This window comes from Dermacentor albipictus, chromosome 2 (assembly GCF_038994185.2).
Source record: "Dermacentor albipictus isolate Rhodes 1998 colony chromosome 2, USDA_Dalb.pri_finalv2, whole genome shotgun sequence".
Taxonomy (NCBI): domain Eukaryota; kingdom Metazoa; phylum Arthropoda; class Arachnida; order Ixodida; family Ixodidae; genus Dermacentor; species Dermacentor albipictus.
Genome location: NC_091822.1, coordinates 188,567,319 through 188,580,800, shown reverse-complemented (window position 1 = coordinate 188,580,800; position 13,482 = coordinate 188,567,319). Strand labels below are relative to the sequence as shown.

At 48.6% G+C, this 13,482-nt stretch overlaps 1 protein-coding gene across 3 annotated transcripts in view; it reads right to left on the bottom strand.

Annotated features, from left to right (window-relative positions):
* Window positions 1-2,491: 2,491 nt before the first annotated feature.
* LOC135919744 (metabotropic glutamate receptor 2-like) overlaps window positions 2,492-13,482 on the bottom strand; it is a 34,980-nt gene continuing 23,989 nt past the window's right edge. For all 3 annotated transcript variants that reach the window (XM_070534566.1, XM_070534567.1, XM_065453626.1), the window contains 6 exons: window positions 11,683-11,917; window positions 10,720-10,866; window positions 8,859-9,034; window positions 6,731-7,146; window positions 5,548-5,971; window positions 2,492-2,773 (listed from right to left, as the gene is read on the bottom strand). In XM_070534566.1, coding sequence (XP_070390667.1) covers window positions 2,555-2,773; window positions 5,548-5,971; window positions 6,731-7,146; window positions 8,859-9,034; window positions 10,720-10,866; window positions 11,683-11,917 — 1,617 coding nt within the window. In that variant the 3' untranslated portion in view covers window positions 2,492-2,554. The remainder of the gene's footprint in view (window positions 2,774-5,547; window positions 5,972-6,730; window positions 7,147-8,858; window positions 9,035-10,719; window positions 10,867-11,682; window positions 11,918-13,482) is intronic.

The following is a 13,482-nucleotide window of genomic DNA, read 5'->3' as shown; positions in this document are numbered from 1 at the left end:
GTGTTGACAAACACTATGAGAAGGCAGTAAGCAGCATTTCTTTTACAGCTGCAAATGCAAATTAGGTGCAAGCATAATGTTTTTGTTTTAGTGTTGCCATTTGTAGAACAGTGGCACTAACATATACCACTAACCTCCGTAATGACAATTGGTCCTTGACTTGAAACTTTTCCTCATCCACACTGACTGGGGTACAGTGCTGTGCCTTAACTGAAGAAAGTACTGTGCTTCAGTAACATTCTTTGCTAATTTCTACTTTAAGAAGCTGTTTCAAAAACGCACCTTTGCCCCAGTGCATTCACGGGGATGTTGAAAGAGGGAAATATAAGTCCAGATGAGACGTCAAGTGGAGGAATGTCTAGGAATGTTTTAGAATAAAAAGGGTATATGTACTAGTGCTTGTGGACCATATTAATGAAAGGTGTGTGGATGCTGCAAAATTCCACACTGGACTGCGGCAAGTGTGCAAAAGCTCCAGCTTGGAAGCATTGGGAAAATTGCAGTGCCCACCTTCTGCACCTGCTTGCAACCGTTCAGGGTGCATGTATTTTGACTCATGTATGTAAGCACTGTCGGGCATTAACCGTATTCGAACGTGGCGCCAAATATGACACAAAGAGAAAGTTCTGACGACTTGGTAGTTAAGTGATAATATTACAGTTACAACACTAACAATGTGTAATGTGACTGTAGCCATGAGCTTATAATATGACATCCTACAAGAACTTGTGCAATCCTCTGCAGCAGCGAGTGCAGTTATGTAGGACTACGTCCACATGCTCTAAGCATGCACCTGCATGAATCACGATAATACAGTGCTTATTGCACTATACAGGGCGTGTTTTTTTTTTCTTTAGACTTTATAGAATTTTTTTAATTGGCTGTGGTAGATGGCATAATTACTTAATGTATTACTCGAAGCAGTGGACATTACTTGCATGAGAAATTGAAGTGCATAATGAACTATTTAAACAACAATAATGAACTTGTTAGTTAATTATTTGGATGTATATATAGTACAACCACTGTATGGCAGTCGACTTGCTTAAGAAGGAACTACAGTCAAATTGCTTTGCGCAACCCAGCTCACTCACGTTTCATTGAATTACATACTCTTACATCTTGGACCAGCACCTCTCATGCACATGCCAGCTTGTATTCTTTCTAAGACATTGTGTTGTTTGATCATGTTGTTGCTCAGACCGCAGCGGTGGCCTGGCGATAGCCTCACATGCAGGAGGTACCGAGTTAAAATCCCGGTGCCGCCGGAAACCTACTGGTTTTTCTAATGGGACCCACAATGGTTGCTCAGTGGCTATGGTGTTCGGCTGCTGAGCACACGGTTGTGGGATCGAATCCCGGCCACGGCGGCCGCATTTCGATGGGGGCAAAATGCGAAAACACCTGTGTACTTCGATTTAGGTGCACGTTAAAGAACCCAGGTGGTCGAAATTTCCGGAGTCCTCCACTGTGGCGTGCCTCATAATCAGAAAGTGGTTTTGGCACCTAAAACCCCATAATTTAATTTAAAATACATTTTCTAATGGGTAGAAATGTTCTATGGCCTTGTGTTTGGCTCTTTTGGGGGTTCAGATCTTGAAAAGGGGGCTCAATAGAGGTTTACCAGTTGTCTATGGGTGCCTGGTTGTCCAACCACAGACGGCCCTGTTGGAGGGGCAAGTGCTGCCACAAGGTACCTACCGGTAAAGTGGGTACAAGTGTGCTCCCGGCCTGGTACTAGGCCATTATAGGACCTCAGTGCTTGGAAAGGGTTGTATATCTCCAACCCGAAGGCTTCCCCACCTCAACAGGTTCATTTGGGGCGCCACATGGGAAATGGCTGCCATTTTGGTGTGTTCACGAGGGTTTTGACAGGAGTTTAGAGTGCAGGCTCCTTTCCCAAACATATCAGCACCTAGCTGTAGTACACTTGTGCTCATTTGAACCAACGGGTGCCCAGCGGCAGTGCAAATCAAACTCACAACCTCCCGCAGCTGAGGTGAGCGTTCTAGGTGGGTGTAGCTTGGTGCTTGTCAAATTTTGAAAAATGAAATTAGGTGAAAGAATTTTGATACAGCTATATTGGAAGCTTTGCTTCAAATATGCCATGTAGTGAAGCATTGCTTCAAATATGCCATTTAGTGAAGCATTGCTTCAAATATGCCATTTAGTGAAGCATTGCTTCAAATATGCCAGGTAGTACCTTCTCAGGCTGGTAATTCTGGGGAAAGAGGAAAGAAATCATGCCATTCTGTGAAATGTAGTTCAGGAGAACAGCAACAAGTACATGACGTGACTGTACATTATGTACTACATCTAGAGGCTATACAGCTTTCAGCGTCGGACTGTAGATATCACCGAGGCATTGGTATCTCCGCACATTGTGCCAGTGCTGTGCAGATAATATGCAAGTGATACAGAAAGCTAGAATAATAGCTGGTTGTTGGCATTGCAAGTGTAATTGTTTAGGTGAATGCAAATGCAGCAAAAGTTTGCAAGCACAGCCATTTACTGCAGTTTTTGTGCAAGGGGCAGTGGAAAGCGGGCACGCGCGTCACAGGGTCTTGCTCTGTCCGCGGAGAGGCTTGACGTTGGCGATGGCAGCAGCAGCAGCCTCGGCGGCCATGTTGTCAATGTTGTCGGCCTTGGCCAAGTTGTTGAGTGCTAACGGCGGGTGCACAGCGCAGCCAACCGCAGCACAGCGTCCGCCATGATGGTGACTCATTACGCCCTCGCGGGTGTTCTTGGCCGGCTTGCACAGAGCGATGTACACCTACGCATTTGACACAATGCAACTGAAGTTTTTGATCTCATTACGAAAGGGACAAACCTAAATAGCACATGAATGAGGCTGTCGCCGGAATATTGAGTTCCATTACAGAAGAAACGAAAAAGGCATTTCACATCAAGATCTATAGTGACAGTGGCAATGCGAAAGTCCCAAGAAAAGAATTAGGATAGTAAAACAATGTACTAACACGCACGCGCAACCGCTCCATTTAATTTTTTTCCAAAAGAGGGAAGCGAGGCCACAGAATATTAGAAAACAAGACAGCTGCTGATTCTTCCATGACAATACAATGTAAATGATGTTTTATAACGTTCTGTTTTAGACTACTACGCAACTCTTCGATGCTGAAGGGCTCGCCCATTTTTTAAGCATACACTGGCGCAGCTGAACGCGCGCCAAGTAAGTCACCGCCGCCAGCGCTTCCCATCTAGCGGCAAACGTCTACGCCCCGCGCCGCTGTAAAACATTGGCAGTGGCTTAGCTCGGATATGCCAGGATATACGTAGCGAAAGCTAAGGCATAGCATGGTTAGCCTTGGTTGATCTTGATTGCAAGTCCAGGTTAGTCTGGTTGTCTAGCTATGTTGCGGCGTTTAGCCAGTTTTTCGGCGCGCTGTTCGTCTGTTTCCTGTGCGATTCGTTTCCTCCTCATCTCGTTCCGATGTCTATTCCAGGCCTCCTCCTGCTTATCAGAATTGTCGCCGTCCTTACTGCCGCCTCAACTATGGTTGCGGCACACGCGAGCTCTCCTTTTCAATCCTCCGACATGTAATCAGGCATGCGACGCAGCCTGCGAAGCGAGCGGAGGCGAACGCAACGACAAGAAACTCGGTGTGACGTCACGTGCCTCCTCGGAGCACGGCCGCGGCCAGTAAAGCTTTCGCTTTAAAACTTCCACCATAGAATAAAGAATCTTCCACGACTCTGCGGGCGAAATGGGTGGGCTGGGCGTCGCGTGGGATGGATGGTGTTATCAGATGGGGCACTCCAAAGGGTGTAAACTGTTCTATGCTGATAACGCGCGTGCCGTTCGTTACTGGAGAGTTCCGGGCCCGCAGCGATAAAGGAAACGCATCAAGGCATCAGGCAACGCCAAAGGGTGTGAAGTGTTCTTAAGTGTACAGGGTGGTGAAACTTTTTGGCCTGCGCCGCGCCGCCGTTTCGCTCCGCGCTCGCCATATTGGGGTGAGTCGCTCGCTGCGCCTGTTCCTTCCAGCGTTGGTAAAGCAGCATTGTTAGGGAGTTCGCGAAGCTGCTGTGTTGTGCGTCAGGTGCTGGGCGATTGAACTGAGTTCAGTCGTAAAAACCAGCATGCGAGGGTGTTGTGTTCCGGCTAATAATACCGCGAAGCTTGCTTTTGTTTGTTTGATCATTCTTAAAGCGGCCGGCACGCCGCATTATCAGTTTTTCTGTGACGCGAGATGCGCCCAGATTTATCTCGATTGATCCGAGCCACGCGCGACTATGGCCGGTATTTTGTAACGATGCCTTTTCCCATTCTATGCTTTTTCCGGCTTTTCGCGCTTGGCCAGTGGTCAGAGCGACGGTCTGCCCACATTATCAACGGGATCAGGCGGCCCTGTGTGGTCGATGATCAGAATAGCATAGAATAAGGCATAAGGCATCGCTGCAAAATAGCGGCCTATGTAGGGTTCCAGAATTTGGTCGTTGTCTTTAACGTGTTATCTCAAAGTTTCTTACCGGCTTTAAATTGAGCTTGGCCGAGAGCGGCGGGCATCCTGTTCATCGATGAAAGCCGAGCACGTTTGCTGCTATCGCCGCCGCGAAGTGGTGCAGTTTTTAGAAGGCGCAAGTCTGCCTAATAAAGCCTTTCTTTTAAGACCCTTTCGGTGCCTATACACTACGCGTTGCATTGAATTCTCCGGCATCTGGAATAGTGCGCTGGCATTTCGAGTAATTCAACGGTTTGAGTATCCCAGTTGGCGAACGTGGACCTAGCTGCACAGTAGTCATTTTCTCTGAGATCTGTGCACATGCAAGCATGCATGCGCTATTTCTGTGTGCAAGAAGCGCTTAGGATTGCGAGTAAATGTGCAAGACCTTTATACACCTGAATTTGCTGGCGCAGGCGCATGCTAAACAAGAATATCGGCCGACGCTCCATTGCCCGCCGTATCTGCGGTTGCCCAATATAGCCGTCACGAAGGCAGTGTCTCCGCCCTTACGGCAGCTCGCAGCATCGAGGCACCCTAGTGTGCACGGAGAGCGACACCATCTGGTGGTGTTGCATGGAACCACATGCACGGATCCGAGCTTTCCGAGACCTGACCGAACTTGAACTAGCCAGCCGTTGTAATGAGCATCTAGGAAAATAAGCGGATGGCAGGATTGCGGGGAAGTCTGCACTACAGCACAAGCTCACAAGGCAGTTGTCCTTCTGGAAAGTGCCACAACGAAGGTGCATGGTAAGCTAACCTGTCTAAAGTTTTCATCTCAAGCCGTGCAATTTCTTTCAGGTGGATTTGGTTTCAAGCTCTGGGAGCGGCAGACAATGGAAAGCTGCCTTACGCATTCCACGCGTGGTAGCGGTGTCCTGACTGCCTGGCAGCGCATGACCAGAACTGCGCTCTTTGACTAGCGGCGCCGCCTTTTAAACTAATGCTCTCGCAGACGCGCCGCTTCCGTAGGCTTTAGACTGCTTAAGACAGGTGACAGGCTGTACAGTTGCGAAACATTTGCATTGCTAACACAAAATGGCGGATCTCAGTAGCTGCAATCGAGACCGTTCATACGTACTTTAGGCGCGAAGAGGCAAGCTGTCTGGACAGCACCGGACAGGCTGAGAAGGAAGCTGAGTGCCAGCGTGCGTATAGTTGGTGACCCGGAGAGCAGGAACAGTGGCAGGAAGGCGAGCCAGATGACGCAAGTGGTGTAGTTTGCGAACGCCAGGTGGCGGGCCTCGTTGAAACCCTCGGGACACTTGCGCGTCTTGAAAGCGTATACGGTACATACTCCGATCAGGAGCGACGGGTAAACTAGCCCCAGCAGGTACGATGCACGGTCCGAGCCTTGGCAAACAAGCACGTTGCGCGCTCGGCTCGGGTACACGTGCGCCACAGACGGAGGCTCGAGCATGAGCCACGCCGCGGCCAGGGTGGCCTGTACGCTGATCAGCAGGCCCGCCAACAGTAGCTGGGACCGAGGGCTTGTATAGCGCAGCCTGAAAAAGATAAGGCAATTGCACCGAAGATGGCAGGCCGATGGTGACGTAAGCAAGAAGTTGGTGCTTTCAGAATCGGCATGCCTAAACCGTGTAACTCTGGAAGGGACCAACACTATCCAAGTAACACAAGACCCTTGCACTATTTGAGGCGCGAAGCCAGCCGACTGTCTTTAGGTTCAAATAAATAAGGTGAAAAGTGAGAAGCAGCGCTTGCCGCATTCAAGCTTTCGTCATAAAAGGTTTTGCATTGGAAAAGCAAGTCGAGTTACCTGGCGTTGATGCGCCATGCATGAGAACGTTGGCTATGCACTTAAGTATAGCAATGCCGTCGCAGGACGAGTTTTCTTCATAACACGAAATTGTTGGTCTCGCATTGTATTTTTTTCCCAAGTCTGCTGGTCTCGTTTGCGTTAGGACCAAAAAGTGTCGACTTGACCATGCAATTTGGCCCGCTATTGATGACAGCGGACTGCATGCTTTCTGCACAGCTGTGGCCAAAGCCACATATGTCATTTCGGGTGACCAGATGTGCTTTCTGCTGCGTGCTGGGACGCCTCGCTCAAGAACAACAGTGGTTTAGGACAGGAGTATTTCTTCTTTCCTGCGTGTCTTTCGATCGCTCGAAGCGCTACCGGTACCATTAGCATACATGATCAGAGGTAACCTCCTTCCCATCTCGGTCTGCTATTATTAATGTGTGTGGGCTGTCCACGCAGAAACCGTGGTACAAGGGATTTCGCATTCACATGCACTGACCTTCGGCGTCCTCCTCCGAAGATCCGCGCCGTGCGAATGGTCTTGCAGAGCAACGCCGCATAGCATACAGCATAGCAGAGGCCCAGGAAAAAGCGTGTCAGCGCGCAGCTCCACGCCGACGGCTTGGCCACGATGACCGGCGTCAGGGCATACGACATCAGCAGCCCGAGCAGCAGCATGCTGCTCAGCTCGCGCCCTGACGCCTTCACCACGGGCGTGTCGGCGTACGAACGAAACACGAGCGCCACAAACACTACGGCCGCGGCACCCAGCGCTGCGACCGCCAGAGCAGCGATAGCCCATGGGTCACCGTAACTTAGGAACTCTTCGGGCAGCGGCAGGCAGCGCGCCTTGGATTCTGGGTCTGGCACCGTCCCCAAGGGGCAGTCGCGGCAGTGGAATTCATCCGCCAGGTACTGCGCTCAAGAAATCAGCTTGTTTGAACAAGTTGCTCAAAAAGACGGAACGAGGATGCTCCCAGTCAATGCAAAATGTTGGCAGGATCACCTCGAATGGTCAAAACATCCCAGTTGCATACTCGGGACGTTCTTATAGAGCACAACCTAGAACATTGGTTCAGTCAAGTTGGCTTAAAGTACGCCCTTGGGAAGTTCCTTGTAGGAGATCTGCACAATGCCTATACGAGGTCTGTCCCAAAAGTTCGTGTAGTGAGTCACCAAAAAAGCAAAATTGTGGAAGAGGGTGTAGCAGCGCCGCTCTCTCCAAACAAAAGCACCCAGGTGACTTCTAGTACGAGCCGGACTGCTGCATGACGGCGGAATTTTATGCACGCACTTTTTGCACAACCCCTTTTCAGTCTTTCAAAATGGAGATCGACGGAACAAAAGATCAATATAAACTTACTTGTGAAATTAAGTAAGAGCGGGGCAGAAATTCATCGAATGTTGCACAAGGGAAAGCCGACGGAAAAGAGGCCCTAAAGAAAACTATTCAAGTGGGTCCAGCGTTTTCGCAAAGGTTGTGAAGACCGCAAGGACGATGTCGAACTAGCACGCTACCATACCCCTTCACCACCTCGTGTGAAGTTGAAAGGATTAGTCCTGTGCGTTCCCTTGTGCTCAGTGACTGCCGAATGACTGTTATGATATCGGAAGCATTTGGTTGAGAAAGTTGTCTGTTGACTGAATGTTGACTGAAATTTTGAAAAAGGAGGATGTTTGCGCCAAGGTGGTATAGAAACTGGCGACTCCTGAGCAAAAGTGACGACGATAAGAATTGCATTAAATGCAAAAATTCTGACGATAGTCAGTTCTTGCTAAGGGTCGTTCCAGGCAACAAGCACTGCCCTTATACTAACAAGGACAGCGCCTGTCCTTGTCGCTTTTTTGCGTTATGTGTCTACTTTCGTGCTGGTTGTGTCGTTATGAAATACCAACTAGCCCGGTCTCGCACCTTTTTGAAGGTCAAACCATCCATGCAGCTTTCGACTCGGAGTTATTTCCTGAAGCGTCTGAAAGATCGGGTGCGCCGCGTGCAATCAAATTATAGAGGGGCACTGTTCCGGAACGCATCACTGTGCCGGAACATCCTCCCTATACTCAGCGCATGCTGCACCGTTCCCCATATGCAAAAGGGTGCTCTGGGAGCGGCATTGCGGGGTTTTGATGTAAATTCAAAATGAAAGGACATCGCTGCCGAAGTGCTTAACAGAAAAAGTACTTCCAAGGGTGCTTCCAGCAATGAAAGAAGAGGTATGGAACCAGTGTATTGTCTCTAATGGGCATTGCATGGAAGTGGCGACATTGATCATTCAGAAAGGTTGTGAAATGAATTGTTTTTAAACCTACTGCACGACCTTTGGGGACAGGCCTCTCGCAGAGTGTCTCATCTAACTTGTGCTGAGCCTTAAAGGATCCAGGTATGCGCTACGAGAATGGAACCAACTCAGTATTCCTCACTATCCTTTTGAGCAACTATAGGCATTTTCGCTATTATCTTAAATTGTTATTTAACAAATATTGATTCCTTTAACCTTCTTCCTCTCCGCTACAATCACCCTTTTTTCAATGATATAAATGCACGCAGGCAGCCTTGAATACTGTCATTAGGCCTGTGCAATTTTGCTTGGATGCATTTATCGAGTGTCCATGTACCGAAAGATATATACCTGGTACTGGGAGCAGTTGCTGCACAACCAGCAGCAGGTGTCTCCTTCCAGCTGTAGCTTTGCCTGTCCACGGCGACAAGGGGCGCTGCAGAAGGAGTGCGGGAACCGTGGTTCGTCCGCTTTGAAGCGAAGCGCCTCCAGGTCCAGGTCCAGCTTGGCCTCGCCATCGTCCCCCACTGCGCGCACCGAAGGACTGTGATAGCCTTCTTTCTAAGTTTGTACGAGAACACTCTTGGAGCTGTTATGTTGTGCATTCGGCTTCGCGATAATAACGATTTACAGGTATATCTCATTCTCTGCTAGCTGAAGCTGTAGAATTGCCACCATCTAATGTTAGCGCTTACAAGACGTCGACAAAAATCTGTTTTCTTTATTTTCTTTCCTCTTTCTTTATGACGGACAGCGAGGCCCATAGGTAAGAGTTCCTATAGGGAATGAGGTCGCCAGAAGCACATTTCTTATGACAGAGGGACCATGAATGCCAAATGAACTGTACGCTTTCTTACGGAGAGTTGATTACTTCGTGGCTGCAGTCTTGTACTGAACACCTCTGTTTGTAAAATGACTGCTGCCTAAAAAAAAATCACCGACCCTTCCCCTACCAGAAAATCGAGGTAAGCGGAGCTTGTCATGCGTGCACTTGACCTTCGTCACGGTTAAGTAACCCACAGGTAGCGGTGCCGGATCGCTTCGAGCTCCCGTTCCCTCAGCTCGGGATCTTCCCGTTGCTGTCGGATTACCTGGGCTCGGTCGGCTCTAACGGCTGGATCAGTGCGCCGACGACGAGCCCTTTCACGGGCGAGTTCTCGCCGCTGCTCGTTGAACGCTGCCTGTTCCTTGGAGGAACGCGCAACGCGTGGGTGTACCATCTGTTTACCCAGACCGAACTGATCGGAAACGAAGCCGGCACAGCGCGCGCGAAACCCTTCCCTGCTTTTTTCCTCCTCGGCGGAAGCGAAACGGCTCTGACTGGTCGCCTGCGTGACGAGAGCGCTTGTCTGTGCAGCTGGAATCCTTGCTAGTTATGTTCCAGAGCCGGTGCAGCTGTCAACTCGCCAAACCGCCCTTTCCCGCAGCTGTTCTGCTCTGGGAGCAACTGGGTTTTTTTTCGCGTGACCACGACAACGGTACTTGTGAGCCAATACAAGCTTCGCTTGAAAATTTGGAGGACGCCTAAACTTCGCTTTTAAGAGTGGAACGCGATAGCTATCAAAGATGTCTGACTGCTTTTCACGCTTCCCGGCAACTGTAGCTTACGTCCCCGTAATGTTTACCGGGAAACCCTGGCGGCGAACGCTACGCACGAAGGCGAGCTTTCTGGTTGAAACGCTGCCGCTTGTGTGGGCCGATCTCCTGTTACTGTTTCGCACTTTTATTATTTCACTCTGAAAAGATCTAACATAAAAGGCATGTGTTGTCGGTGTTTTCTTACATGACATTTGTTTGTGGGCTATCATTGTCAAAATCCCGAGGAATAACTTTGTAAAGAAAGAGAAACAAGGTTTGAGAAACTTAGGTGATGAAAGAGCGGTTGGACATCCGTGCTTCGAAATGATTCTTGCCGGCCCTTTCCCTCAACTGCGTTGCGGGGGGAGCAGCTACGTTTTTTTTTTTTGCGTGATCATGACATCGCCACTAGTGAGCCAACACTAGCTTCGCTTAAAAACGACCGTAGTAGCACTTTGCTTAACGCAATAAATCTGCTCTATAGGCAAGGCCGGAGCAACCCTTGTCTGCCACAGCAGGCAGTTCACTCGATTAAAATTACATCTACTTTAGTTTCCTCATTCAAAAATGGAGGCGCGATAAATGCGTAGGAGGCCTTGTTGATATTCTCAGTGCATGAAGGAGTCCCACTCACGCGAGTAGCTACCCACGTGCCGCCAGCCGTAGCGAGGCAGAGCACCGTCGGCAGCACTGTTGTTGTCTAGGCGCTGGAAGTTGAGGATGCTGTAGCGTGGAGGCGCATCTCCACTCGGTAGGAACCGGAATGTCTTGCCTCCTTCGTCTGCATATTTGGACAAGTAAATTTTTATGGCTTCACGACACAGAGTGGTAATGCTAGTATAATATATATTGCATAAAGTGATGATGTCAAACATGGCAGTGTTTCTTTTTTCTTTGTGTGTGTGTGTGAGTATGTGTTCATGACAGACACATTACATAGCTATGTCACCGATCCGTTGGTTTCTCAGCAGTCGGTAAGGGCCTTGATACTTATGGCGCCTACAGGCTGTTCAGAACATGATTAAGAGCTTCACAGACTGATGGTTTCATGTATTCATTGCATACACCTGTACTCAACTGCACAAGAAATTGTGCAGCGAGTGAGCCTACACGATAAGAGGTGGATTCGGCTCCCGGTAGCGAGGCTCTTCTTAAGTTCACTGCTTCTCCCTTGATTAGGAACACGATTGCAGAAACATTAAAGTAATACACCACCCTATACAGCTGTAATTTCTATGCTTTTCTAGGTTGCGGGTGACCACCGGCTTCTCCTGCCGTTACGTGTTTCACTCACGCACATCGCGAATCTTTTCATTTCCTCCGATTTGCAGCCTATAAAGAATCACTCTAAACGGCTAAAGTGAGGTGCCTTGAAGGGCCTTCAGCCTGCTACACATTAATAGCAGAATGAACAAGCATTCACAATATAGGCACACGCAAATTTCGTCAACAGTGAAATGCTGGGTACTAGTAGATGTCACAATACTGGACTTTCATCAAGCACTGTGATAACTGCATATCACGCTGTGTCGTCACTTTGAGCGCGCATGCGACAATCGCGCAGAGCTCGTAACAGAGGACCGAGTACGGCGCCCACCTTTGAAGGATACCTTCTCGAGGTACCGCTTCAGCGCGTCGCTCTGCATCTCGCGCGCCATGGAGGCGCACAGGCCCTGGTGCTGCGGCCCGCAGCGGTCGCGCTGCATGTCGTGAAGCGCGTGCGCGAACGCGTACGCCGCATCGCGCACGAACTGCAAGCCGCGGTAGCCCGGTCGAATTCGCCGGCCGACGCTCGGGCACCACAGCCGGAACTGGCTGTTGAAAGGGGTCTCCTGCACGGCACCAGCGCACGTGGTCAGAAGGCCCGCCTCCTGTAAGATCTGTGCTGTACATACTACCGCGTGACAGTCGAAATACATGTGGCGGAGCGATCACGCGGCTGCTTTTGGCAGGGAACTACTTCAAGGAGGAGATCCGTTCTGTCTTGTCGCAGAACTGCGTGAACGCTTCGAGGACAGCCGGGCACATGATGAATGTATGGTCCGGCTATGGTTTCGTCATCGAGTCTTCCGAGGAATGGAAGTGGTTGACTGGTGATTTTGATCTGTTGTGTGGTAGCTTTTATATGACAGAAAACAGGATTAAAGCTTTTAACGTTGTTCCCCACATTGACTTAATTACCAAACTTTATGCTTATGGTACCCATAAAAATGTTGTATCCTGAATTTCATGTTACCTTACTAATAGGAAACAAAGTGTTACTGTGATGTCCTGTTCCTCTGAGGAATTGAGTGTTTCTTCTGGTGTCCCGCAAGGATCGGTTTTTGCATCCATATTATTTTTAATTTATATAAATGACATACAATGCTGTGTTCACCCGTCAGTGCATGCACGATTGTTCGCAGACGACTGCGTCATAAGTCTGTGCTTAGCTGTGCAGATCAGCACGTTAAGTGACTCTTTACGTTCTATTCAACAGTGGCACGTGCCAGGAATGGGGTATGAGACTAAGCACTGGTAAAACAAAATACATTTCATTCACTAACAGAAAACATCCGCTTGACTTTACATATGCATTAGACAATACCCCACTAGCCAGAATGTCGTGCATAAAATATCTGGGCGTAACTATGACAAATAACCTAATTTGGGAAAGCCACAATAATGACATTTGTCGCAAAGCCCAGAGTAAATGGTCACTATTGAAAAGTAAACTGCGCGGGGCAACAGTCCCTGCCAAATTGAAAGCTTACAAAAGTCTAGTAAGACCTAACTTAAAGTATGCCGATACAATTTGGAGCCCGAATCAGAAATATTTAATTGACAAACTGGAACGAATACGAAGATTAGCGATTCGGGTTGCCTTAGATTATTCAAAATGGAGCAGTGTTAGCCAGTTAGTCATGAAAGCTAATCTACAGTCACTAGTCCATCGTAGAGCGCTATCGAGGATAAAATTTATGTATGAGCTCTATCATGGCCACTTGAAGATCAGTAGCTCTGCCTACCTACCAGACCTCACGAGACATTCACTTCGCACTGATCCGCCATTGCCTGCTGGAATAAGCTACTAGAAGTATATCTGTTTCCTCTACTTCGGTAGAATCCTTCGTTAATATTTCGAACATCAACTTCGGTATGTAACATGTTCATTATGCAAGACTGCCCAACTCACAATTTGTATTTACGTTTTTTTCCTTTGACACTGTATATTTAATACTCTTAACATGCCATTCGTGTATTACTTATTTTCTTGTTCTTTACTCCTGCTTGGGCCCGACTGCGGCATGCAGTATGTATAAATAAAAAGATAAGTGATTAGCATTCTTAGCCTATACTTCGCCCAATTTATAGTGCAAGAAAAAAGAAAAGTAAATTACATTCACATGTCCGACTT